The sequence below is a fragment of the Melanerpes formicivorus genome, unplaced genomic scaffold (genome assembly GCF_026170545.1).
Source record: "Melanerpes formicivorus ecotype bairdi unplaced genomic scaffold, bMelFor1.0.p_v2 SCAF_55, whole genome shotgun sequence".
Taxonomy (NCBI): Eukaryota; Metazoa; Chordata; class Aves; order Piciformes; family Picidae; genus Melanerpes; species Melanerpes formicivorus.
This window is the reverse complement of record NW_027142407.1, coordinates 4,778,940-4,802,963: the sequence shown is the minus strand read 5'-3', so window position 1 is coordinate 4,802,963 and position 24,024 is coordinate 4,778,940. Positions and strand designations below refer to the sequence as shown.

Sequence of the window (24,024 nt, the reverse complement as noted above, 5' to 3'; positions counted from 1 at the left end):
CAGGACCTTTCATAAGCTCTAACTTCATTTTTAAAAACAGTAAGAGAAAATGTAATTTGCTTTCCAGCTTTACCAGTAATTCATACGTGTTCTTATTGCAGACTGCAGAAGCATATGTGAGATCAATAGCAAACATCCCGCTCTCATTCCGCTATATTTAAAGAGAGTATTGCCCAGCACAGAGCCTGCTCTATGCGTTCTCCTTTAAATGATGGAATGATGGAAAAAGAGAAACACATTGAAAATATCAAACTGCATGTTCTTTACCAACAGGCAGGAGACCTCCATAATGAAATCAAGCAGTCTTAAATTTCACACTTCTGTATTAAAAATAAGTTACAGTGAGGCAGCAACAAGACTGCAAAGTCTCAGATACTAAAGAACATCAGAATCCCATCTGCCAGCGTGTCTCTCCTCAGCTCTCTTCCTAGCAAAGAGCTCCACCAGGTTCCTCATTTCAGTTATGGGTTACTTAGTGAATCCCATTTAGTGGCAGCGTTTGACTTTTTCTCCTATCTGCCTGCTGCACTGAGTCACACAGGAACACTCGACCCCAAATCTCACCTCCTGCATATTTCAACTTACCTTCAAACTTCACAAAGTTGATACCGCTTGATACCTATTTCTCATCCAGCAGTAGCTCGAAAAATAACATTGTGGACCAATAATCACTCCACTTATATCCGTAAAAGTAGTTTATTACAGAAAACACACCCAGGAAATTTACTTATAGGAAGCTAGAAAATCCCCGCTGACCACATCCAAGCTTGAATTTGTTTACTTGAGTTATTAGGGTAGTTACTTCTATCACAGAGACAGTGAAAAGCACCATCCATATTGCTGCAAAAACCCCACCAAACCAGAATTGCTTGCTAAATGTGAAATCCCTCAACTCAGATAGAAGAAACTCAACTCAAGCAGCACCGGAACCGCTCAAGATGGCTGCAGTATTTTCCTCAACAACCACTAATCCCTTTCTTCAGAAACAGTTATTTTGAAAGGGGGTGTGTGTAAGTAAGTGTGTGTAAGTGCCAGCAGCACTGGGCACTAAGCAGAAGTTCGGAGAAATGCAAGCCCTGTGCACAAGTTTTTCCTCTCCCTCCACCTTTCCTCACCCACCCATTGAAGCCATTGCACCACCACCAGAAGCCACTTTCTCAAGGGAAGACGTAAGGCCAGCAAAGAAGGTGTCCCATCTGGAACACTCACCCTTCTTCACAGCTTCCTTTTCAAGTGAGCCAAGCAATGCTTTGCACTTCTCCTCCTTGCCTGCCAGGGCAAAGGCGTAAGCCAGCAGTGCCTTGGTGTACACGTGGCTCTCGTCCTTGTGTGTGTGTGTGTGTGTGTGTGTGTGTGTTAAGAGTGTGTGTGCGAGCGTGTGTGCATGAGTGTGTGCACATGTGAACATGTTGTTTGTGCATGTGCAAACATGTGCAAATGTGTGTCTGTGCGTGTGTGCACGTGCATGCGTGCAAATGTGTGTGTGCGTGTGTGCATGTTCACACGTGCAAATGTGAGTGTGTTGTGTGCATGTGCACGTGTGCAAATGTATGCATGTAAAAGTGCCTGTGCATGTGCATGTATGTGTGAGCATGTGTTGTGTATGCAAGCGTGCATGTGTCTGTGCGTGCATGCATGCGTGTGCAATATTCTTGTTGCCAAGCCAGCCTCAAGCAGACGCCTCGTTTTCGGCATCCCCACAGACACGGTGTTAAGCGCTGGCGCAGTGGTTGCTGCTGCTCCCAGCAGAGTTTCACTTCACTAGTACAGTGAAAGGTGAACTTTCACAGCAGTGCATGAACACGAGCTCGGATCCCCTCACCACCACAGGACGATATGCACGTATGTATAACGTTAAACACTTCTGCTGAGCGCTACCAGAAACGCAGTGCTCTCCCCTCGCAGCCTGCCAGGATCAACAGTGAGTGTTTGTGTTTAAGTTACCTCCAATTCGTGCATTTCCCAAAACCCGCCTGTAGCTGCTCCTCCTCCAGAGCTTTTTACCTGTTTCCCTCGCTATGTTCTCCAGGCATTCTGCTGTTATTGCTCTCATTTAACTTCCTGCGTGTCATTATTATGTATATTTACTATTTTCTTCCTGCAGCCTCGCACGAAGAGCTCGGAAGCAGCAGGAGCGAAGCGCAGCTTTTGCCGTCTTTAGAGAGGCAGCAGCTCCTGGCGGGTGAAGTGCTACTCACATTCGGGCAGTAATGCATTACTCGACCCTCAGCAAAAGGAGAAAAAAACCCGTCCTCCTCGCCAAGGATTCCAAACTGTTTCGGTTTCACAGCTGCCTCCTCCCCCTGCCTTTTCCTCAGTCCTCTGTGAGAGGACGGACGTGCGCACGGGTCGCGAGGGCAACCGTTAGGAGGCAACCGTTAGCCTGCTGCGCTCGCGCCCTCCCCCAGGCGCCTCAGCCAGCAGCCCCCTCCCCACCCGCTCTGCAGCCGGCGGTGCGGGAGGACAGAGCGCGCAAGGATCGCGAGGGCAACCGTTGGAGGCAACCGTTAGCCTGCTGCGCTCGCGCCCTCCTCCAGGTGCCTCAACCAGCAGCCCCTCCTCACCCCACCTTCCCCCCCAACAGGGGCAGGCGAGGACCCCCTGCCCGGCACGTCCCAGGCGAAGGTTACTGGCTGCTTGCCCCGCTAAGCTCTTTCCCCACACCGGGAGAGTAGCACCGCCGGTTGTGTTCCGGCGGGGCGGTGCGGGGCCACCCCTTTTGCGCCTCCGGGGACATGCTGGGAAACCCGCGGATGTCCGCACCTGAGACCGAACTCCCCTCCCAGTCCCGCAGAACCCACGCCCGCCCTGAGGCCACGCCCCTGAATAAAGAGACTGCGTCTCCTGGTGAAGTGGCCACGCCTTCTAACCCAGAGCCTGTCTCCTGGTGGAAAGGCCACGCCTCCCACTGAGAAGGCCACACTTCCCATAGAAGAGACCACGCCCCCCATTGAAGAGGCCTCGCTCCCAGGCGGGGGGAGGCGGAACCTGAAGGGCGCCGCTTACATGCCTCAGGCCGAGTAGGGGAACGCCGAGCGAGCGAGCGGCGCGCTGTCAATGCGCTCGATCGATGCACTCGATGGTCGCACCGACCCTTGGCACCCCCATCGCCACTTCCGGCAGCGCGGGCGGCTGGAAGGAGGTGGCGGGGTTGGCGGAGGAGGGCGGTTAGCCCTTGCCGCCGTGCCCCTCCTTCCCCGTCAAACAGGTACGAAGGCGGGCATGCTCCTCCCCCGAGCACCGGGGGTGAGCGGGGAGAAGACGGGGTGTCCTCCTGGGAAGTGTCACCTAGTAACTGGGGCCTATGAGCGCGACGGTGAGGAGGGCTGGGGGCCGGGGCCGGGGCCGGGGCCGGGGCCGGGGCCGGGGCCGGGGCCGGGGCCGGGGCCGGGCGGGGACAGGAGTAGGAGGAGGCTGGTTCTGCCTGCGGGAGGGCCCGAGGAGGCGATGTCCACGGTGCTGGGCATACAAGGTCCATAAACAGTGAGACTTTGCCTTCCACAGGAGATAAGGCCGCCTGTGGCGGCTCGGGAGCAGCCGGCAGGTGCCCGGGCAGAGCCACGTCTGCTCCTGTCTCGGGGTGTGGAGTGGGCCAGGCCCCGGCAGCTCTCCTGGCAGAGGGCTGGGCGCATGCGAGTGGGCAGGAAGAAAGCTTCAAGGATCAGCTGGTCCCCGTCTCCCTTCTCTCTTTTACCTCCGGGGTAGGAGGACCTTGCTCGGGTTTCTGACAACGACCTGGGGCATCCCTGTCCTGCCACCAAACACTTGTGGGATTGGCTCCAAAGGAAATGGATCTTGCCCTGGGCCAGTGTGCGATTTTCCTTGCGTGGCTTATGCCAGCAATTTTTGTGAGCGTACAGAGGTGCTGGTTCCTGCCCAACTGATGTTTTTACTGGATGTTGTTCAGGATTAAGTCAAAAAGCCCCAGCTCCTTCATAATGTTTTTTCCATGCTCTGTACAAATCATAATCTTTTTAGAGGCCAAAGAAATTTTGCTTTTCAAGCTGTTTGTTCATTTGATTCTTTTGTGTGTGTGTAACAATTTTACTTGTAGGTTAAAATCTTAGTCTGCAAGAGGCTTTTTTTTTTTTTCAGAATAAAGGGAACAAAAAAATATTTGACCTAAGGATGGTGTTGCTTATATTTTTACACAAGATAAAAAAAAGGAGAGGAATGTGCTAATTTACACATGTCAGGACCACTCTTAAGGCACTTTACTTTTCATACAGCAGGGGTTTGCTGCATATTTGTTCAGTTGTTTGAGGGATTATTTATTTTTCCATTTTTTTATTTTGAGGTGATCATGAAAAGCAGTTTTGATACTTAGAAAAATAGTGGAGAAGTCACCAGAGGAGTTCTGTCACTGCTGGTAATGAAATTACGTGGTGGAGAGTGTTTCAAATGGATGCACATGCTTACAGTCTCTTCAGTTGTTAAATAATGTTCACTGAAATGTTTCTTGACTGTGGTTTTTTGGTTTTTTCCTTTGGAACATAATAGAGGAAAAACAATTGCTGTGCACCGCCTTATGGACATCCTTGAGTATGACCAGAGCTGCCAGTGTCATTTCTTCCTACTTCAGTGGTAGACTCAGTAATCTGCAAGCAATAAAATGGAGGGACTGTAAAAACTGATAAGTGTTCCTGAGGAAATAGCTGAAAATCAAAAGATGTGTGTTAACTGTGGTGCAGGTTAATGCCAGTAAGCAGCTGCTTGCTGGTTTTCCCCCAATCCCTAGAGGGATAAGGAAAAAGAAAAGGAAGAGTAAAGAAGGCCTATGGGTTGAGATAAAAATTGTTTAAGAAGTGAAGGAAAAGTGGAAAAAAGAGAAAACTAAACAGGTGATGGAAAGGCAATCACACTTCCCACTGGTAGACTAGTGCCCAGCCAGTTCCCAAGCAGAAGATGGCTAACTTATCCAAAACCCCTTCTCTTGATCTTATTGCTGAGCATGGCACTTCATAGCATGAAATATCTCTGCTCAGTTCAGGTTATCTATCTGGTTGTATCCCTTCCTATCCTCTGCCATACACCCCAGTGAAGTCACTTAGTGAGGGGAGCAGAGGGAGAAGCAGGTGAAAAGCCTTGATGCTGTGCAGGCTCTGCTCAGCAGCAGCTAAAAAATTAATGTCATAGCATCATTGTTTTGGTCACAGATCTAAAACACAGCACCAGATAAGATGCTATGTAGAAAATTAACACCATCCAAGCTAGACCAAATGCATAAGTACACCTTTTGTTTCTTCTTCCTTATACTTCTTATGATCTTGACATGGATATTACACAGATAATATCTACGTTAGTGGTCAGAGTGGAAAATGTAGGTAACAAAACTATCCAAGTCACTCCATTTTTGGAATCCTGAAGCATACATGACAGTACATGACTCTGTGTTTCAGCCTGGGTGCAACATGAGGCTGAGATTGCTTGTGCAGCTCTTGTTCCTGCAGAGAAAGTGTGGTTTAGTGACCAAGTGATGATCACCAAGTATCTTCTATAGGCACCTTTACTCCACTCTCAGGTGGTGAAATGCTGTAAATAGGACTAAAGGGGACTGTTCGGTCATTGTGCCAAACCTTGATAGCTCTGCACAACTGCTTTGATAAACCTCAAAACAGTTCAATTGTTCCTTCTTTCAGTTTCAGGCTACTGTAGAATACAGATGCTCTGAGGATGAAAAAGCAGTTTCTAGGAATGTTTGGTCATGGCCACTTCATTTGCTCTCATTCTCCTGTACTTGAGAGTGATTTTTCTTCTTTAGTGTTAATCCCTGTGATGGGTGTAACTTCTCTTCCTCAGGGCTAAGGGCTTGTTTGAGCTACTGTGAAACTGAAACTAGTTTTCCATTGTTGGTATTTTGGAACTGATTTGTTTGGTTTGTAGAGTGTAGCAACACTACTTTCAACATGAAGCAAAAGTAACACTTTATGAAAGTGTTGTTGGCCTTTTATATTACCTGATGGTAACCTTGGATATCAGAAAAGGTAAACAAAATTAGTGAGTACAAACAAACTGACAAAACTCTTAACCTTTCTATTTTCCATGTCTATGTCACACTTGCTGCTGTTATTGTTAGGAGGCTGTGTGTTATGTCTGCTCTGATTTCAGCCTGTCTTTCAGCTTCCAGACAGAGGAGAACAGAAGCAAGACAACCAGAGCACCGAATGCAGCCAACAAGGAATCATGGATCTGAAATTCACTTCATCAAGAAAATACATTTCCATCAGTGTACCTTCCAAATCTCAAACGATGTCTCCCCATATCAAATCAGTAGATGATGTGGTAGTTCTTGGCATGAATCTCAGCAAGTTTAACAAACCTACTCAGTTTTTCATCTGCGTTTCTGGAGTTTTTATGTTTTATCTAATCTATGGATATTTACAGGTAAGTCTGTGAACTTCTGCCCTAGGTCAATTCCTCCTGCTCCTTTTCTTTTTCAGTAGCATCACTATATAGGATGCATTTTAATATATGTAGACGTTCAAAGTAGATCTTGGTTGCAGCATGAAGCTTTCAGAATTCAAGAGCAGTAAGAAATAGTACAATGTCAGGTTCCCTTATAGTTCACGTGCCTACAAGGTCTGGTTCAGTTGGACTTTGATAACTTGGTCTTTTGCAGCCTTTCAGTACATTAGGGGGCCTATAAGAAAGATGGGGTCAGACTTTTTCACAGGGACTGTTGTGACAGGAAAAGGGGTGGGTGTCAAGTTGAGGGGGCTAATCTCTCTTCAGTGGTGCGCTGTAATACGACGAGGAACAACAGCTACAAGTTTGAACATAGAAAATTTCACCTCAACATGAGGAGAAACTTCTTTACAGTGAGGGTGACAGAGCACTGGAACAGGCTGCCCAGGGAGGTTGCGAGCCTCCTTCTCTGGAGACTTTCAGAAGCCACCTGGATGCATTCCTGCGCGGTCTACCCTATGCGATCCTGCTTTGGCAGGGGGGTGGACTCGCTATTCTCTTGAGGTCCCTTCCAACCTCTAATATACTGTGATACTGTGAATTTGCTCTCTGAATTTTGGAGAATCTAAATTGTCTTTTTCAATACTTTGCAAGTTCCACATGACAGGTAAATCCTGGCTAGTAACTGGCAGCTGCAAACCCGGATTTGCTGTATATAAAGGCAACCCCCCTGTTGCTCCTGTTTTGATTTAACATTTTGATGTATGTGTGTGACCTCGGTGGATTTCTGTTTTTTCTAGGAATTGATATTTTCAGTGGAAGGTTTTAAACCTTTTGGCTGGTACCTCACGTTAGTGCAATTTGGATTTTATTCCATTTTTGGACTAATAGAGCTGCAGTTAATTCAGGACAAAAGAAGAAGGTATGTGTTTTTCCAAGCATTTTATCCACTGTCTATAAAATAAGAAGCAGTTCACATTTATGGGAAATTTAAGTTCTGTTGCTTGAAAATGTGAAAGCAGTTTGCTACTTGAAATAATGTGAATTTACTGAATGATGTTAGAAAATGTTTCATAAGCACCCACTTAGATTTCAGAGCTGTCTTCTTGTCTGCTGTCACCTTGTCCTGCTTAACAGAGCATTATCCTTAAGGTAGCTGATACAGAGCAATTCATGTATGTGTTGCTTGAGATTATCACATCTAGAATAGGGTAAACTACATTTCACAACAATTCACACAGTTATAGTACAAGGGGAACAGGCACAAACTAGAACACGGGAACTTATTTCCTCTGAGGATGATGGAGTACTGGCCCAGGCTGCCCAGAGAGGTTGTAGAGTCTCCTCTAGAGAGATTCCAAACCCACCTGGATATTGCAATCCTGTTGTAGGTGACCCTACTTTAGCAGGAGGTTGGACTGGATGATTCCCAGAAGCCTCTTCCAACTCCTTACTGTGCTGGGATTCTGGGATTCTTTATTCCAAAAGTGTCAGTGTTAATGCAAAAACTTCACAGTCAGCATGACAGAGCTAAGATTCAGAGTATGTTGGCATACTGACCAGAATTCTATGTTCCCTTTGACAAACAACCCAAAGCCTTTGCCTTGATTCTTCTGTAAATAATAGACCTCCTCAGAAGGAGGTTAAAGAATTACTGCTTGAATACTTCATGAGCCAACATTTTTTTTCTTGTCTTGTATTTGAATGCTGTTTTGTTTTTTTTTTCAGTAGTAATTGAAAGAAATGAAATTTGAAATCAATCCTTTAAGTGCCATTTTAAATTTCTATTGCAGAATGAAAATCAATGAGAAAGATGATCAAGTTGTATTGCAAACACATTCCTTCATCTAAATTTTCCAAGCTAAATCTCCTCTGGATGAGTCTGTAATACCAAGATTCATATGTTTATATTTTGTAGAATTCCTGGCAAAACCTACATGATAATAGCGTTTTTAACAGTGGGAACTATGGGTTTGTCAAATACCTCCTTAGGATATCTGAATTACCCCACTCAAGTCATCTTCAAGTGCTGTAAGCTGATCCCAGTTATGATAGGCGGGGTTTTTATACAAGGTAAGTGTGTTAGTCTTCCTGGTAGACGACTTTTTGTTGTTTCTTTGGGAGGCAGGCAGTCCTGTGTGGAATTCTGTATGCTAGTAAATTCCACTGAGGCTCTTGGAGAGAGAGGGATTTTTTTTTCCTCTAAAAGGGAAAATATGACCCTCAGAATCATCTTCTCAGAAATTTAGATGAACAGAAAACATTGAGAAAGAGAAGTTGTTTAGATCACTTGCAAAACTTCTCTTTTTTTTTTTTAATGCAATCTTTATAATAATAATAAAAAAACAGGTTGGAAGAGACCTTCAAGATCCAAGTAATGCAATTTTGCTTTCTAAGCCAAATCAATTCATAAAGGAAACAGGAAAAATAAATCACAATCCAGCCAGAGTTTGTGAAGCAATACCTGACTCTTCTTGACTGAAAAGCTTGATTCCTAAATTTTAACTAAAATTCCTATATTTTGATTAAACAGTGAGGCTTTACATGTCGTTGGTTAGTCCTAAAGTCATAGTTCCTATTCCAAGGACAAAATAAGGGTTCTAGAGAGCAGATGAAGGTTGGAGTTGTGCAAATAAACATTGGACAGTATTTCTGAATTTAGAAGGCTGCTATCAAAGTTTAAAACATCACACAAGGATTGCATCATTACACCAGGATAGATTAAATCAATAAAGGTCTGTGTGGGCAAGTGCTATGGAGTGGACTCTAGAAATGCTTTTTTTTTGCTTGTTTCTGTACTTAATTCTGGGCTCCTAATTGAAACAGAAACTACTTTTCAGTTACAATTACTGGCTTTAAAAAGTTTCCTTGAAAGCTCGCATCTTCCCTTGGAAGGAAACTTTCCCAGAAGTACAGCTTTTGGGAAAGGAACCTGTTATTTCAAACAAGATATACCACCTCCTGTCTTCTCACTTCTCTGCTTTTTCCACCTCACTCCACATCCCGTCTTTCCCAAAAGAAAAGGCAAATCTAGGGGTTTAAAGTAGTCAAATTGTCTGTTAGTGTTGAGCAATGCCTTCCCGCTAATCAGTAAGAACACTCAAAATGTCTTGCATGAGGGAGAAGTCTTAAAAACACATCTAAGCTGTCCTGAAGTTGCTGAGATAGTGCTTTGTCAGGGAGGATGTGCTTTAAGTCATTGAGAATGTGCTCTATGAAAGTAAAACTGACCACAAGATTCAGATGCTACCTATTAAGATCCTCCTCCATCTTAGTAACTGCTGCTGTAAAAGAAACTAATTCCAGTCCTGAAAGGCCAGAGCATTAAATCTTCCTTAAGTAAAAGAATGATGTTGGAACAGTTCTCTCTTTGCCTTCTAGTCTACTAAACAGGATAATCATGGAATGCTGAAGATGTTAATAGTCCACATGTGTTGTTTGTATTGCCTTTGTAGGAAAACGTTATAACATTGCAGATGTGTCTGCTGCCCTCTGCATGAGTCTTGGATTAATATGGTTTACTTTAGCTGACAGCACAGTTGCACCAAACTTCAACTTGACAGGTAAAGTATTGTAGAGTTTAACAAAATGCTTGGGTTTGCCTACAACAAACATTCCATAGGGGTTCTTAGAGTTCTTCAGGTGTCATATGAAAATGCAGGTTTCATTGGGGCTGTGCAGTAGCAGAGTTAGAGACCTTTATTCTAAGTGTTAGTTTTTAGGCTCTTAAAATGTCTGGAAATTCATAGATTCATAGAATGGTTTGGGTTGGTAGGGACCTTAAAGATCATCTAGTTCCAACCCCCCTGGCATTGGCAGGGGCATCTTCCACTAAACCAGGCTGCTCAAGGTCTCATCCAAACCAGCCTGGAGCGCCTCCAGGAAGGGGGCATCCACGACCTCCTTGTGCAACCTGTCCCAGTGTCTCACTACCCTCACTGTAAAGAATTGCTTCCTAATACCTAGTCTAAATTTGCACTCCTCAAGCTTCAGTCCATTCCCCTTCATCCTACCACTACAAGCCCTTGTAAAAGTCCCTTCCCAGCTTTTTTGTAGTCCCCTTTCAGGTTCTGCAGGGCTGCTATAAGCCCTCCCCAGAGCCTTCTGCAGGCTGAACAGCTCCAGCTCTCTCAGCCTGTCCCCATAGGGAAGGTGCTTCAGCCTTTTGATCACCCTCATGGCCTCCTCTGGACTTGCTCCAACAGATTGATGTCCTTCTTCTGTTGGGGGCCCCAGAACTGGACATATCATTCCAGGTGGGATCTCATAGAAGCAGAGGAGGAGAATCGCCTCCCTCGTCCTGCTGGTCACACTTCTTTTGATGCAGCCCAGGACACAGTTGGCTTTCTGGGCTGCAAGTACACATTGCTAGGTCATGCTGAGTTTTTCATCAGCTGACACTCCCAACTCCTCCTCATGACTGCTCTCAAGCCATTCTTCCATCTGGCCTTTATTTGTACTTGGGATTGCCCTGACCCACGTATTAGGTTAAAATGCCTCATGCTTGTTCTCCAGAAATACTTGCTCCCCAGTAGATATGTTAAAATGAGTATGATAAAACCCAATCTGATAACTTTAACACTTCAAAACATTAGTCTTTTCTCATTTCAGAAGGATGTGCTTTATATTAACTACCAGTCTCAAATTTGTTGTACTTTTTAGTCTTCTGTAAAGTCCAAACTTCTCTGTACTGTGTAAAATCAGAAAGAAAACAAAAAAGGGGAGGAGTTACCCTTGGATTTAAAAGCAGTTGCATTTATTTCTCAAATGATAAGGGACAACAATCCATGTTATTTATTTGGCCAGTGTTTGGATTAATACTGAACCTTGAAAAACTTCTGATATTCAACTTGCAGTGTGTTTGCTAAGATTCTGAGATGGGCTGAGATGGGCCAATGGCATCCTGGCCTGTGTTAGGAATAGTGTGGCCAGCAGGAGCAGGGAGGTCATTGTGCCCCTGTACTCTTGAATTGGTTAGGCTGCACCTTGAATACTGTGTCCAGTTCTGGGCCCCTCAGTTTAAGAAGGACATCGAAACACTTGAACGTGTCCAGAGAAGGGCAACAAGGCTGGGGAGAGGCCTTGAGCACAAGCCCTATGAGGAGAGGCTGAGGGAGCTGGGATTGTTTAGCCTGGAGAAGAGGAGGCTCAGGGGTGACCTCATTGCCCTCTACAACTACCTGAAAAGTGGTTGTAGCCAGGAAGGGGTTGGTCTCTTCTCCCAGGCACTCAGCACCAGAACAAGGGGACACAGTCTCAAGCTGTGCCAGGGGAAGTTTAGGCTCGAGGTGAGGAGAAAATTCTTCATCGAGCGAGTTGTTTGTCATTGGAATGTGCTGCCCAGGGAGGTGGTGGAGTCACCATCCCTGGAGGTGGGATGTGGCACTTGGTGCTATGGTCTAGTCATGAGGTCTGTGGTGACAGGTTGGACTCCATGATCCTTGAGGTCTCTTCCAACCTTGGCGATACTGTGATACAACAATTCCTATGACGTGGCTGAAACCTTTATCTCTTAAAGATGGTACTGATGGTAAAAATAAGAGTAAGTCCTCACTCTTAAGGGAAAGACTTTTAGTCCTCCAAGATATTATTATTTAGTGTTAGTAATGATCAATTTGTTGATCAGCTCTAAACTCTGTGTATCTTTAGCCTTGCTCATAAATTAATTGTTATTATTTTTAATGTCATTTCAGTGCTAGTGGTAGTTTAAGAAATTAGAATAAGCTGTGAATTATACAACCTGCTGTGCATTTAATGTGTTGATGTGTGGTGTAACTGAGTGGCTATTTGAAAAACATTTTGAGTGCAGGGTGACATTGGTAAACATGCAATGAGAGTCTGGTGTTCCTGATGTCTTTCCTCCTCCCCCTCTGCTCTGCCCAAGTAAGGCCACATCTGCAGTACCGCATCCAGTTCTGGGCTCCCCAGTTCAAAAGAAACAGAGAACTACCAGAGAGAGTCCAATGAAGAGCTACAAAGATGAGGGGGCTGCAGCATCTCTCTTAGCAGGAAAGGCTGAGAGGCCTGGGACTGTTTAGCCTGGAGAAGAGAAGACTGAGAGGAGATCTTATGAATGCTTATCCGTATCTAAAGGGCAAGTGTCAAGAGAATGGGGCCAGACTCTTTTCAGTGGTGCACAGTGAGAGAATGAGGGACAGCAAGCACAAACGGGAACCCAGGAGGTTCCACCTCAACATGAGAGGAAACTTCTTTCCTGTAAGGACACAGGAGCCCTGCACCAGGATTCCCAGAGATGTGGAGTCTCCTCTGGAGAGAATCCAAACCCACCTGGACATTGCGATCCTGTGCAGCCTACTCTGGGTGACTCCACTTCTGCAAGGGAGTTTGTCAGATGGTCTCCAGAGGTCCCTTCCAACACCCACCCCTGTGGGATTCTGTGATTTTCTGTAATGTATAGATATATGTTACCATTAGAGCTGTTTTTATTACAGCCTCTAAGCACATTCACATATTACTATATTCCTTTTGTAAAACTGGAATTCTTTTAAAACTCTGCCATGACTTTCTTCTATAAAGATTTGGAACATTGATTCTTCAGCTGAATGGGATAAGGTAAAAGTGCAGCAAAGATCTGGAAGACTTGTACCAGATAAACTTTTACATGTCTTCAGGGAATCAACAGGGTTGTCCTTGATTATTAACTTCTTTTGCACACTTAAACAAGTCTGTATGTATTGAAGCTCAGAGTATGACCATTTGGAGGAAGTTACAGAATCACAGAATTAACCAGGTTGGAGAAGACCTTTAAGATCATCGAGCCCAGCCAATTAGGTAACACCATCTTATCAACTAAACCATGGCACTAAGTGCCTCATCAGAGATTACAGCTACAGAACTGTTCCATAATCTTGCCTGGCACTGAGGGCAGGCTGACAGCCTGCAATTCCCTGGCTCCTCCTTCTGGCCCTTCTTGTGGATGGGCATCACGTTGGCCAGCTTCCAGTCATCTGGGACCTCTCCAGTGAGCCAGGACTGTTGAAAAATGATGGAGAGCAGCTTGGCCAGCTCATCTGCCAGCTCTCAGCACCCTAGGATGGATCCCATCTGGTCCCATAGACTTGTGAGGATCTGAGTAGGTCAGCAGGTCTAACTGCTTCCTCCTGGATTACAGGGGGGCTGCACTGCTCCCTGACCCCATCTACCAGCTCAGAAGGCCTCTTTTTTTTCCTTTAATTCCTTCAAAAGTTCCTTGCCCATCCATGCCAGCCATCTTCCAGCACATTGGCACAGCCTGTGCCTGCACCTTCAAGATTTCTTTCTTGAAGTAGGACCAACCTTCCTGGACCCCTTTGTTTTTAAGGGCTGTTTCCCAAGGGATTCTCCTATGTAGAATATGATGTAGAGGCAGGCTTAATTATTTCTTTTTATATTTCTGAGATTTATTTTATTTCAGGACAAGTGCAGAGTGGTTTCCATCACTACTCTGCTGACAAATCTTCTGAACAGGTTTTTTTTATTGCTTGGGTTTTCTTCTGACATTAGGTGTGGTGCTGATATCCCTTGCCCTCTGCGCGGATGCAGTGATAGGAAACGTGCAGGAGAAAGCTATGAAGCTGCACAATGGCTCTAACTCAGAAATGGTAAGTACCAGATCTACAATTTTCAAAGCCCATGTTCCATCCAAATACAAAACTTAAGCTGCATATGTAAAAGAGGCCTCTTGAGCATACTGTTCTTGGGGTCTTTTTGTTTGTTTGGGGGCTTTCTGTGGTTTGCTTTTGGTTTTTAACCTTTCAAGGGTGCTGCTTTCTGTGTGAAACTTCCAATGTGTATTGCAGCTACAGAAACACTCACTTCTACCCTGCAGGCCCAAAATCAACAGTGTTCTCTGTATGGTCTCTGTATGGTATTTGATCTCTGAAAAATATATACTCTTCCTCTGGTGTAGATGAGCATGTGTTACATGGAACATGTGGCTTTCCTTGTTCAATTTCCAGTTCTAGAGTGCTGGCACCTGAGAGGCAGCCTTAAGATGTTTGAAATCATAAAACTCTGACTTTTAGGGTGGTTAAATATAGTTGGCATTTAACTAGAAGGTCTAGTTTCTCATTTGTGAGAAAAGCTTCAGAAATGAAGAAGAAACTAGTTAGAAGGGAGCTTCATTTAAGGCTGAAAGTGATTTAGGTTTGCTCAAGAGGTTTGAGCTGTCATTTTCTGGGAAGTGGAAGAATATACCCGAAAAGTCACTGTATTCTTGGGTTTATTTTTGTCCTTTTCTTAGTGTTCACTGTTGATTGCTGCTGGAGGCAGACATTTTAGGTAGGTGAACCTCACTTGACTCAGTGTAGCCTTCTGTAGCTGTAATCTCTGAAATTCAGATGAACATACAATCTGTATTTGTTTTCTTGCCCAGTTTGCATCATGCAGTAATCTGACAGTTGGGAAGTGCCTTACCTACAGAGCTCCTGTTGTCTCCAGAATTTTGGTTTCTACTCTGTGTTAATCTGCCAAATGTTAGTCTTCATATTCTGTACTTGTACTACTTGTAGAGAATAGTGATTAAGGATATAAAGGTTTTGTCAGTTTGAGGCCTAGATATTACACTCCAGGATTTTGTTCAGAGAATTCAGTGTAGGATTTCAGAAGTAATTTTTCTAGACATGAGACTGTGGGTGAAAATTTAAGAGGTCTTCAGAATCAGAGATCATGTTTAGTGGACAGTGATCTGGAAAGAAAATTGAATAGCAAAAGGGACCTGCCACCCACAAGGTCACTGTTTTGTTGCCATATTTGGAACTTTTCCTGGATTAAGCAATTATGAAAAGAGGAACAATGTTTTGTGTCTGAAATAGCAACCACTGCTTTGGAAGGTTATACCTGGGTCTGCCTTGTATGTGATTTACGTCACACTGCCTAACAAGGAAGTGGCAATGTGGTGCTCATTCTTGGTTGTGAAAAGTGAGGTCTGTGGGTAGTTCAGGAAAAAAGCTGGATGCAGAGGCAAATTTAAGAACTAGAGACTTCTGTGTGTATAAACCCTGTAAAATAAAAGCTCTGAAGATCAGGCCATTGGGGTTTAAGGGTTTAAAAGCAATTCTGCTCTTGAAATGTAGAATCATAGAATCATTTCAGATGGAAAAGACCTATAAGATCACCAAATCTATCCATTATGTATATTCATCCTGTAGAGTAGTCCTAAGTGTTCTTTTGTCTCCTGACATTGTTATTAATCATTAATAGATTTCTTTCTGCAAATAGTTGAGATAGCATAACAAGAAAACAATCAATGAAACCTGTGTCAAAATAAGTAGCCTGTAATTGACACTGAGTCTTGAAAGTGATCTGCTGATCAGGGTGTTCTAGGTAGAAATGTTTAGAATAGTTCTGCTCACTCTCTCCTTTTACCCAAGAAAAGGCCAATAAATATTGCCCAAATAGCTGAATTACTCCAGCAGCATTGGAGGGTGTATGGATGGGCAGTTCAGCTTCTCTTGCTGCCTCTACTTTGTAAAGCACAAGATGAAGATTCTTTTGTTACCGGTGGAAGCTATGAATTAAATAAGAGTGCAGACAAAACAAAGATCTTACCTGTTACAGTCTGTTCTGACTGCTGAGAGATGGTCCTGTGTGAGAATCTTGTATCTTGTATCGATAGTGCAGGTGTGGCATGTACATGAAGTGACACAGATGACACACACATTACTTCTGGCACTTCATGGTGATTGATTGTGTGCTCCCCTTTGCACGTTTCATGTAACGTGGATCTTCCCTTGGCAACAGAAGTAGCAGAAAACAAAATCAGTTTAACATAGTATTCAAACTATTACAGTATATACTTGTGCAAAGTTTTGTTTTTATGATTGCCCATTGGAATGGGCTGCCCGGGGAGGTGGTGGAGTCACCATCATTGGAGGTGTTCAGGAGGAGATTTGATGGGGTGCTTGATGCCATGGTTTAGTTGTTTGGGTGGGTTGGATTGGTTGATGGGTTGGACACGATGATCTTGAAGGTCTCTTCCAACCTGGTTTGTTATTCTATTTATGCTGTGAAATCCTGAATTGAACAATTCAACCACAGTCAGCATTGACCTCAAGGTATCACAGACTGACCAGATTACAAAATATCTGTGTAGCTGTGGGTAGAAAGAATGTCTCTAACACTTAGGATTCACTTGACACTGCACATCAGCTTGTCTGGATGTCCTAGTTAAAATATCTTCAAACACTGCAAAGTCAGCTCCGAGAAGTTGAATGTTTTAACAGGGCCAGGCATTTGAAAGGATTTAACTTTATCCTTCTGTACAGTACCACCTGGTAATTGTTTTCTTCTAAACCATTCTAGGTTTTGTATTCCTATTCAATAGGGTTTGTGTATATTTTGTTTGGATTAACGTGCACTAGTGGATTGAGCCCTGCTGTCACATTTTGCTCCAAGGTAGGTATAAAGATTTCCTTTTTTTTCTCTTTATCTTCTCTTTTCTCTGAAGAACCTCATTGGAAATCATTGCTCTGTGGGGCTTAGAACATTCACCACTTCTCTAGATTTACATTTGCATTGTGTAAACTGGTTAACTTGTCTAATTCACACAGGAAGCAAGTTGTTTCAGTCTTTGATGTATAAAACAGGGTGATGTTCTAAAGCACAAGCCGAAATCACAGGATCAGGCTTACGAGCTTATAATTTCATTATTACTTTTCCTTTCTTTAACTAGAATTAAATAAGGATCTTTGCATGAATGCATTGTTGAGCAGCTTATTATTGCCCAACTTGATTAAAGTCTGTAGTTTTCTGTCATTTTACAATACCTCAGGGTTTGTTTTACATTTTCTGAACAGGCTTTTTGTTGTTGTTGTTGTTGCAGCATCCAGTTCAGACATACGGTTATGCATTCCTCTTCTCCCTGACTGGGTATTTTGGCATATCCTTTGTTCTAGCGTTGATCAAAATATTTGGTGCCCTTCTTGCTGTAACAGGTATGAACAAATCATAGCTTCACTGCTTTTTGGTGTAAAAACATCAAGTAGTAATAATTTAGGACAGAGGTTTTGATAAATGTTCTTACTGTGGCCTTTTGTTCCTTGCTCTGATTCAATATGTTTTGTGGATTGTCACTAGTAGAAGTGGATCGCACTAGTGGTGTTTGAGAGCTCCCTAGTTCTTTCTCTGCCACAGTTCCAACCTTGAAGAGCTTGTTAAGTATCCTGCATATAGCCTGTGCTGTGCTTCACTGGAGAAACTACACTCTTCTAAACAGAGCAATTGCAGTATAAATGTCCTGGGACTCCCAGTGGACAAGTAGTTCACCATGAGCCAGCAGTGTGCTCATGTGGCCAGGAACGCCAATGGTATCTTGGGGTGCATTGAGAATAGTGTGGCCAGCAGGTTGAGGGAGGTTCTCATCCCCCTCTACTCTGTCCTAGTGAGGCCCCATCTGGGCTCTGGGCTGCCTAGTTCAAGAGAGATGGGGAACTTTAAGAGAGAGTCCAACAGAGGCTACAGAGATGATGAAGCATCTCTCTTAGAAGAAAGGCAAAGAGACCTGGGACTGTTCAGCCTGGAGTAGAGCAGACAGAGAGGGGATCTTATTAATGCTTATCAATAGCTAAATGGTGAGCATCAAGAAGATGGAGCCAGGCTTTTCTCCTTCATTTTTCACCAGCTTCCTACACGCCTGTTTCAGGTTGTCCCTAAATTCATTGCTCTTCAATATATACAACTGTCATAGAAGGTAAAATTATTTTGTCTGTAGAAAATGGTTGCTTCCAAACTAAAAACATAGAAGCATAGTTCTCAAAAACCAGTCATTGCCTGTTTAGCTCCTTCTGCCTTTTCTAGAGTCATTACCATGTCAAGACACAGTTACATTAGGCTCATGCCTTCCTCAGGATACCTCTTCTTAAAACTACAAACAGTCCCAAGGACCTGGTGGGGGAAAGTGTCATTGAGATACTTTTCTTCTCTTCCCTCTACTCCTAAAAGCTGTTTTCTATCATGTGCTACCCTACATCACTGGTAACAGGCAAGAGGAAGACAAAGGTATTCTGACCTGACAATTTTTAACGCTCTGCTTTCCTGTTAATTATTTCCTCAGCAGCTCTTCTGTTTCCCATTTGTTTTTAACAAAGCTCAACACATCTCCTGGATGTTGGCCCAGATGGGAGGGTTGGTCAATCTATTAAATTGCACTTCATAAAATAAAAGTGATAAAAACCATTTCATGATGCTATAGAATAGCAAACCCTTCCCAGGTTTTCTTCTGTCTGACCTTGACAATCCTACCACTTGAGCCCTTTCTTGCCTTCAGCAATGTGGAAATGTTTATTGTGCCTTGAAAGAACACCACATTCATTACTGGCCCTCCCACCCCCCATCCAACCTCCCCCTTCTTCGGGGTTGGGGAGGGAGTGGGGTGAAAGAGTTTAATGAAAATTGTATTTCTATTAGCAGAATGAGAAATTATCAGACTTAATTGGGAAAAGAAGAAAAGGCACTTAATTTAGGAGGGAATGGTTACATAAATATTTTAATTAATAACTGATTTGAAAGAACAGAAATAATCATAATTAGAAAAACTGAAGTAATGCAACCCTATTTTTAAATTATTCATCTGTAAACTGTTTTCTAATTAAAACTCAATTTTCTTTTTCATTCCCCTTTAATTTTTCATGTAATAGAAAATAATTCGTGCATAGATTTCTTAAAATGCAACGAAAATGGATACTAAAAAGATGGGACTGGGGCAGATGAAGCAATGGTGTGAAGGCTTTCTTCCACTAACAAACGTGCTTTTAAGTAAATATTTGCTTGTGGGAAGGGTTGAGGAGAATGAAACTTCCTTTTCCAACCATAACAGCGTGAAAATCCATCGGTAGGCGCTGGTTTCTGTTGGCAGTGTGTTACAGTAAGGCTGATCCATCCAGAGGGACCTTGACAGGCTGGAGAGGTGGGCACAGGCCAACCTCATGAGGTTCAATAAGAGCATGTGCAGGGTCCTGCATCTGGGTCGAGGCAGTGCCAGGCACAAATACAGGCTGGGCAGTGACTGGCTGGAAAGTAGCCCTGAGGAGAGAGACTTGGGGGTGCTGGTGGACAAAAAGCTCAACATGAGCTCTCAGTGTGCACTTGCAGCCCGCAAAGCCAATCAGATCCTGGGCTGCATCAGGAGAAGTGTGGCCAGCAGGTCAAGGGAGGTGATTCTCCCCCTCTACTCAGATCTGGTGAGACCCCACCTGGAGTACTGCCTCCAGTTCTGGAGCCCCTATTACAAGAGGGATATGGACGTGCTGGAAGGTGTCCAGAGAAGGGCCACGAGGATGATCAGAGGGCTGGAGCACCTCTCCTATGAGGATAGACTGAAGGAGTTGGGGCTGTTCAGTCTGCAGAAGAGAAGGCTCCCAGGTGACCTAATTGTGGCCTTCCAGTATCTGAAGGGGGCCTACAGGAAGGCTGGGGAAGGACTTCACAGGATCTCAGGTAGTGATAGGACTAGGGGGAATGGAATGAAGCTGGAGGTGGGGAGATTCAGGCTACATGTGAGGAGGAGGTTCTTCCCCATGAGAGTGGTGAAGCCCTGGAATGGGTTGTCCAGGGTGGTTGAGGCCCCATCCCTGGAGGTGTTTAAGACCAGGCTGGATGAGGCTCTGGCCAGCCTGCTCTAGTGTGGGGTGTCCCTGCCCATGGCAGGGGGCTTGGAACTAGATGATCCTTGTGGTCCCTTCCAATCCTGACTGATACTATGATGCGGATGTAGTGATCCAAGTAAGGAGTCCCAGTGTAGGAGAGTGTAAAGCAGATAGCACTGACATTTTGGAAATAACGATTGGAGCTTTAGTTAATTTGAACCTAATCCAAACAGTTTCCTTCCATTTTGATCACAGGATTGTGTTCTGAGCAGTTCTTACTACCTTGATTGATAAGATCACACATAGAAGGTCTCTTAATGGCTTTGATGAAAACTTCCTAATTAAATCATTGGAATCAGACATCTTTGGTCTCTTAGGTTTCTAATCAAAATTGTGTTTCTCTGCACTGAGATATAAATCTTCAGTACCTTCAAAGGAGTGACAACATGATGATCCCATTCCTCTTATAAAGCCCAAAACTGTGCTACACTGTAATAACCTGAGGTAGAAATGCCAGGAGACTTGGTGTATCCAAATAGCAATGCCACTATTTTCTCCTTTAACATCTCTACCAGCAGTTAATTTCAAGCATTGTTCATGGCTTTCAGATATTGGGAATTGATTGGTGTGAAGTTATTAAATAGCAGGTCTTGTTCTGTAAGTTTCTCTGCTGTAATAGTAGAGCTGATAGTACTGATGCACTGTATTTGTTTCAAAAAGCATGTGGTTCTAACACTGTTCTGCCCTGGACTGGTGCATCCAGAGCACATCCATGAAGACAGACTGAGAGAGCTGGGGTTGTGCAGCCTGAAGAAGAGAAGGCTCCAGGGAAACCTTATGGTGGCCTTTCAGTATTTAAAGGGGGGTTAGGAGAAAGATGGCCACAGACTTTATCAGGGCCTGTTGAGACAGGACAAAGGGTGATGGTTTAAAACTAAATAAAGGGAGATTCAGACTAGATAGAAGAAAGTTTTTACACTGACTGTGGTGAAACACAGGCCCAGATTGCACAGAGAGGTAGTAGGTTCACCATCAGTGGAAATATTCCAGGTTAGGTTGGATGGGGCTCTGGGCAACCAGATATGGTTGAAGATGCCCCTGCTGACTGCAGGGGGTTGGACTAGGTGACCTTCAAAGGTCTCTTCCAACCCAAAGCAATTATGATCTACAGTGTGTGTTTGTACCAAGGACGACCATTGTTTTAGCCAGGCACTTAATTATGTAATGAGGTCATTACTAATTCTGAAGCCTGTGTTATGTTCCTATGTAAGTGAATTCTTAAAGAAGTAAATATCTGTTGTCTCCTCCAGTTACCACAGGAAGAAAAGCAATGACCATTGTACTTTCTTTCTTGTTCTTTGCAAAGCCCTTCACGTTACAGTAAGTATTTCTAGTTTTAAACACACTTTTATATACTTTATTAAAAACCATGGTCTGATCATGGAAACATCACAACAGTAATTAATCATATTCAGGCTTTACTGGCTTTCATTTTCTCTCTTCTGCAAATGTTACCAATCTGCTCTAAGTATTGACCAGCTTGTTGATGCTAATCATGCTATAGGGAAACTAGTTTTTATTTTACTAAAGGTCTGGAGGATAAACTATTCAATATGTTGGCATTTTTTTTGTTGTGCTTTCAAGAAAAATCTTATATCTAGTGCTTATGATACTTAAATTATTTCTCTGTGGAGGAAGATTTGGCTTAGGGAAGGTATTTCCTTCATTACATTATTGTTTCTCCTTTTATAAACTCAGGTCTGAGTTCCTAGCTTGCATTACCTTGAGATACTAAATTGCAAGATTTTTGAGCTCAGGTTTCTTCCCTTTTGTTTTTAATTTTAAGGAAGAACTTAACACTGAAAAACTCAGCTATGTTGATCCTAATTGCTTCTGCCTAATTGCTTCTGGTTTGAAACAAAAATAGTATTAACATTTATTTCTCTGTATAAATTTACTGGAGATTAAAGAACAAAGTAGACAGCAAATGGAATTTGCTGCAGCTAATGATCTCAAGGCTTAAAATGATAGAGAGATGAAACAAAAATATGCTTACTCTGGGAAGTATGGCTATAAGGAACTGAGTGAGAGAATACATTTGAGACCAGTAATAGAGCTTTGCTGCCATAACCATACGAAGGAAAGATAAATCCCCTCGGGACTGGCCAATTCATGTGAGAAAGAAGAGCTACTGTTTAGTTATTATTTAACTATAAATGCATTTTAACAAGCTTTCCAGACAGGACAGGAAAATGAAGGGAAGAAGGCTCCACAGGGAGGTGGTTGAATCCCCATCCCTGAAGGTGTTGAAAAGATGTACAGCTGTAATGCTCAGGGATGTGGTTTAGCACCACAGTTGGAAGAGTTATATAATGTTGGACTTGATCTTAAAGGTCTTTTTCAACTGAAACAATTCTATGTTTCTGTGATAGTAACAATAAAGATTCAAACAAATTCTTCCTCAGAGTCTGATTTGTAGGGGTTTCTCTGGTTATGTAGGGGTTTTCTCCTTAAAAATCTTCCCTCCTCTTAATGCGAGAACTTTATTTTGATTTGATCTATAACTACTTTATGGAATTGCTATAAAGGGCTAATGGTAACCTTTTTTTCCCCCATTCTCTCCCTTTTAGGTACGTGTGGTCAGGCTTGCTGGTCGTCCTTGGTATATTTCTTAATGTTTACAGTAAGAATATGGATAAAATCAAACTGCCTTCACTGCAAGGGTTTTGGAAAAAAAGGGTTGAAGAGCGAAAAACAAGGACGTTGTCACAAACTGTGTAGAGAGCAGTTTCTGCCTTGGCTGGACTATGACTTAGAATTTTATTGGAACAGCCTTCAACTGAGTCACATTTTCCAAAGGGAACATTATCAAAACCAAAGGAGCTGAAGACATATTGTCTGCTTGCAGATTGCGACAAGTGCACATTTTTGTGAGCCCTTTCTTCAGAGCACTTGAATTCATCGTTAAAGGTGGTATAGGCCATTGTCAGATGGCTTTATGAAGGACTGCAGCTCCTGGCAAGCTGCTGAGAAGCTGCACAAGTGGGACACTGTAGAAGACTAATTTGGGCATTTTGATAATACTGGCCATGTGGCTGATCTGAGGTTAGTGGTTCTTTGTTAACTGTCTAGGAGGGGTAATTTCAATGTGATACTATATCAGCATTTAACGGGACCTAATCAACAACTGGTTGATTGACCAAACTGCAGTTTTAAAGGTGGAAGGTTTGCAATGTGGTGTGTTGTCACTCTTTTTAATTTTAAATAAAAATGTTGGTTTGTTATTTTATTTTTAAATTATTGATTAGATCATCACAGACCTTGGTATTTATTGTAGCCATTGATTTTGTGGAAACCTTTGGGTGTTACTCTTCAATTATTGCTTGCAAAAATGAGATTGAGTTATGCAGTTAACACTCTTGCTCTTTCAAGGTGGGAAGGTTTAGCACTGGACAGGGTGAGAGCACAGAATGAAATGGGAACAGTGAAGCAAGAAGTTCCTTGCTTATTCTGTGGTGAGATACAGAATTGTAGTGGCTCTCCATACTGTAGTGTAAAGAGACGTGGAAGCCTTCTGAATAGTATCCTCAAATCAAAACTTCAGTATTTGAGTAAAGAGTAACAGCATCTGCTGATGAATTTGGAGGGTATATTGTATCAGTCTTTGTGTTAATTTAAGAGGATTAGAGCACAGATTACCATTTTCCTTATTTAATGAGAGGAGAAGACAACATAACATCCATCTGTCTTTTTCATCATGAATTTAGACAGACTAAGTGCATTTATCTTTCTTGCTTTCATGGTCAACTTGCTTTCAAATCGCTTGCAATCTCCTTCACTTTATATCTCTAACAATAGCACTTTAAAAGTACTAATCACCTTAAAGCTCATTGTCCTGTGGCCATGAGGTTTTTGTTGTTGTGCATCTTGGTGTGTGTTTGTTCAGCTTAGACAAAAGCAAATTGGATAAAGTATTTGAAAGTATTCAAAAGGTGCAAAGTGGTTTGCCGGCATTTAGGAAGAATTCCTATTCTTG

At 43.2% G+C, this 24,024-nt stretch overlaps 1 protein-coding gene across 2 annotated transcripts; it reads left to right on the top strand.

Moving 5' to 3' along the window:
• Window positions 1-3,091: 3,091 nt before the first annotated feature.
• Window positions 3,092-23,292, top strand: SLC35B3 (solute carrier family 35 member B3). 2 transcript variants are annotated; one of them, XM_068161023.1, is made up of 10 exons: window positions 3,092-3,208; window positions 6,121-6,384; window positions 7,206-7,327; window positions 8,324-8,478; window positions 9,861-9,968; window positions 13,909-14,006; window positions 16,708-16,800; window positions 17,228-17,339; window positions 21,299-21,368; window positions 22,619-23,292. In XM_068161023.1, exons 2-10 carry the CDS (start codon window positions 6,184-6,186, stop codon window positions 22,767-22,769), a joined length of 1,110 nt encoding a protein of 369 aa, XP_068017124.1. In that variant the 5' UTR covers window positions 3,092-3,208; window positions 6,121-6,183; the 3' UTR covers window positions 22,770-23,292. The 2 variants fall into 2 exon arrangements, with proteins under 2 accessions (XP_068017124.1, XP_068017123.1); XM_068161022.1 differs by having other exon boundaries at window positions 3,092-3,316.
• The last annotated feature ends 732 nt before the right edge of the window (window positions 23,293-24,024 follow it).

Coding starts and splice junctions, on each gene's coding strand:
- SLC35B3 (XM_068161022.1), top strand. Junction 6,385..7,205: donor TAATCTATGGATATTTACAG/GTAAGTCTGTGA, acceptor TGTTTTTTCTAG/GAATTGATATTTTCAGTGGA. Junction 7,328..8,323: donor ATTCAGGACAAAAGAAGAAG/GTATGTGTTTTT, acceptor TATATTTTGTAG/AATTCCTGGCAAAACCTACA.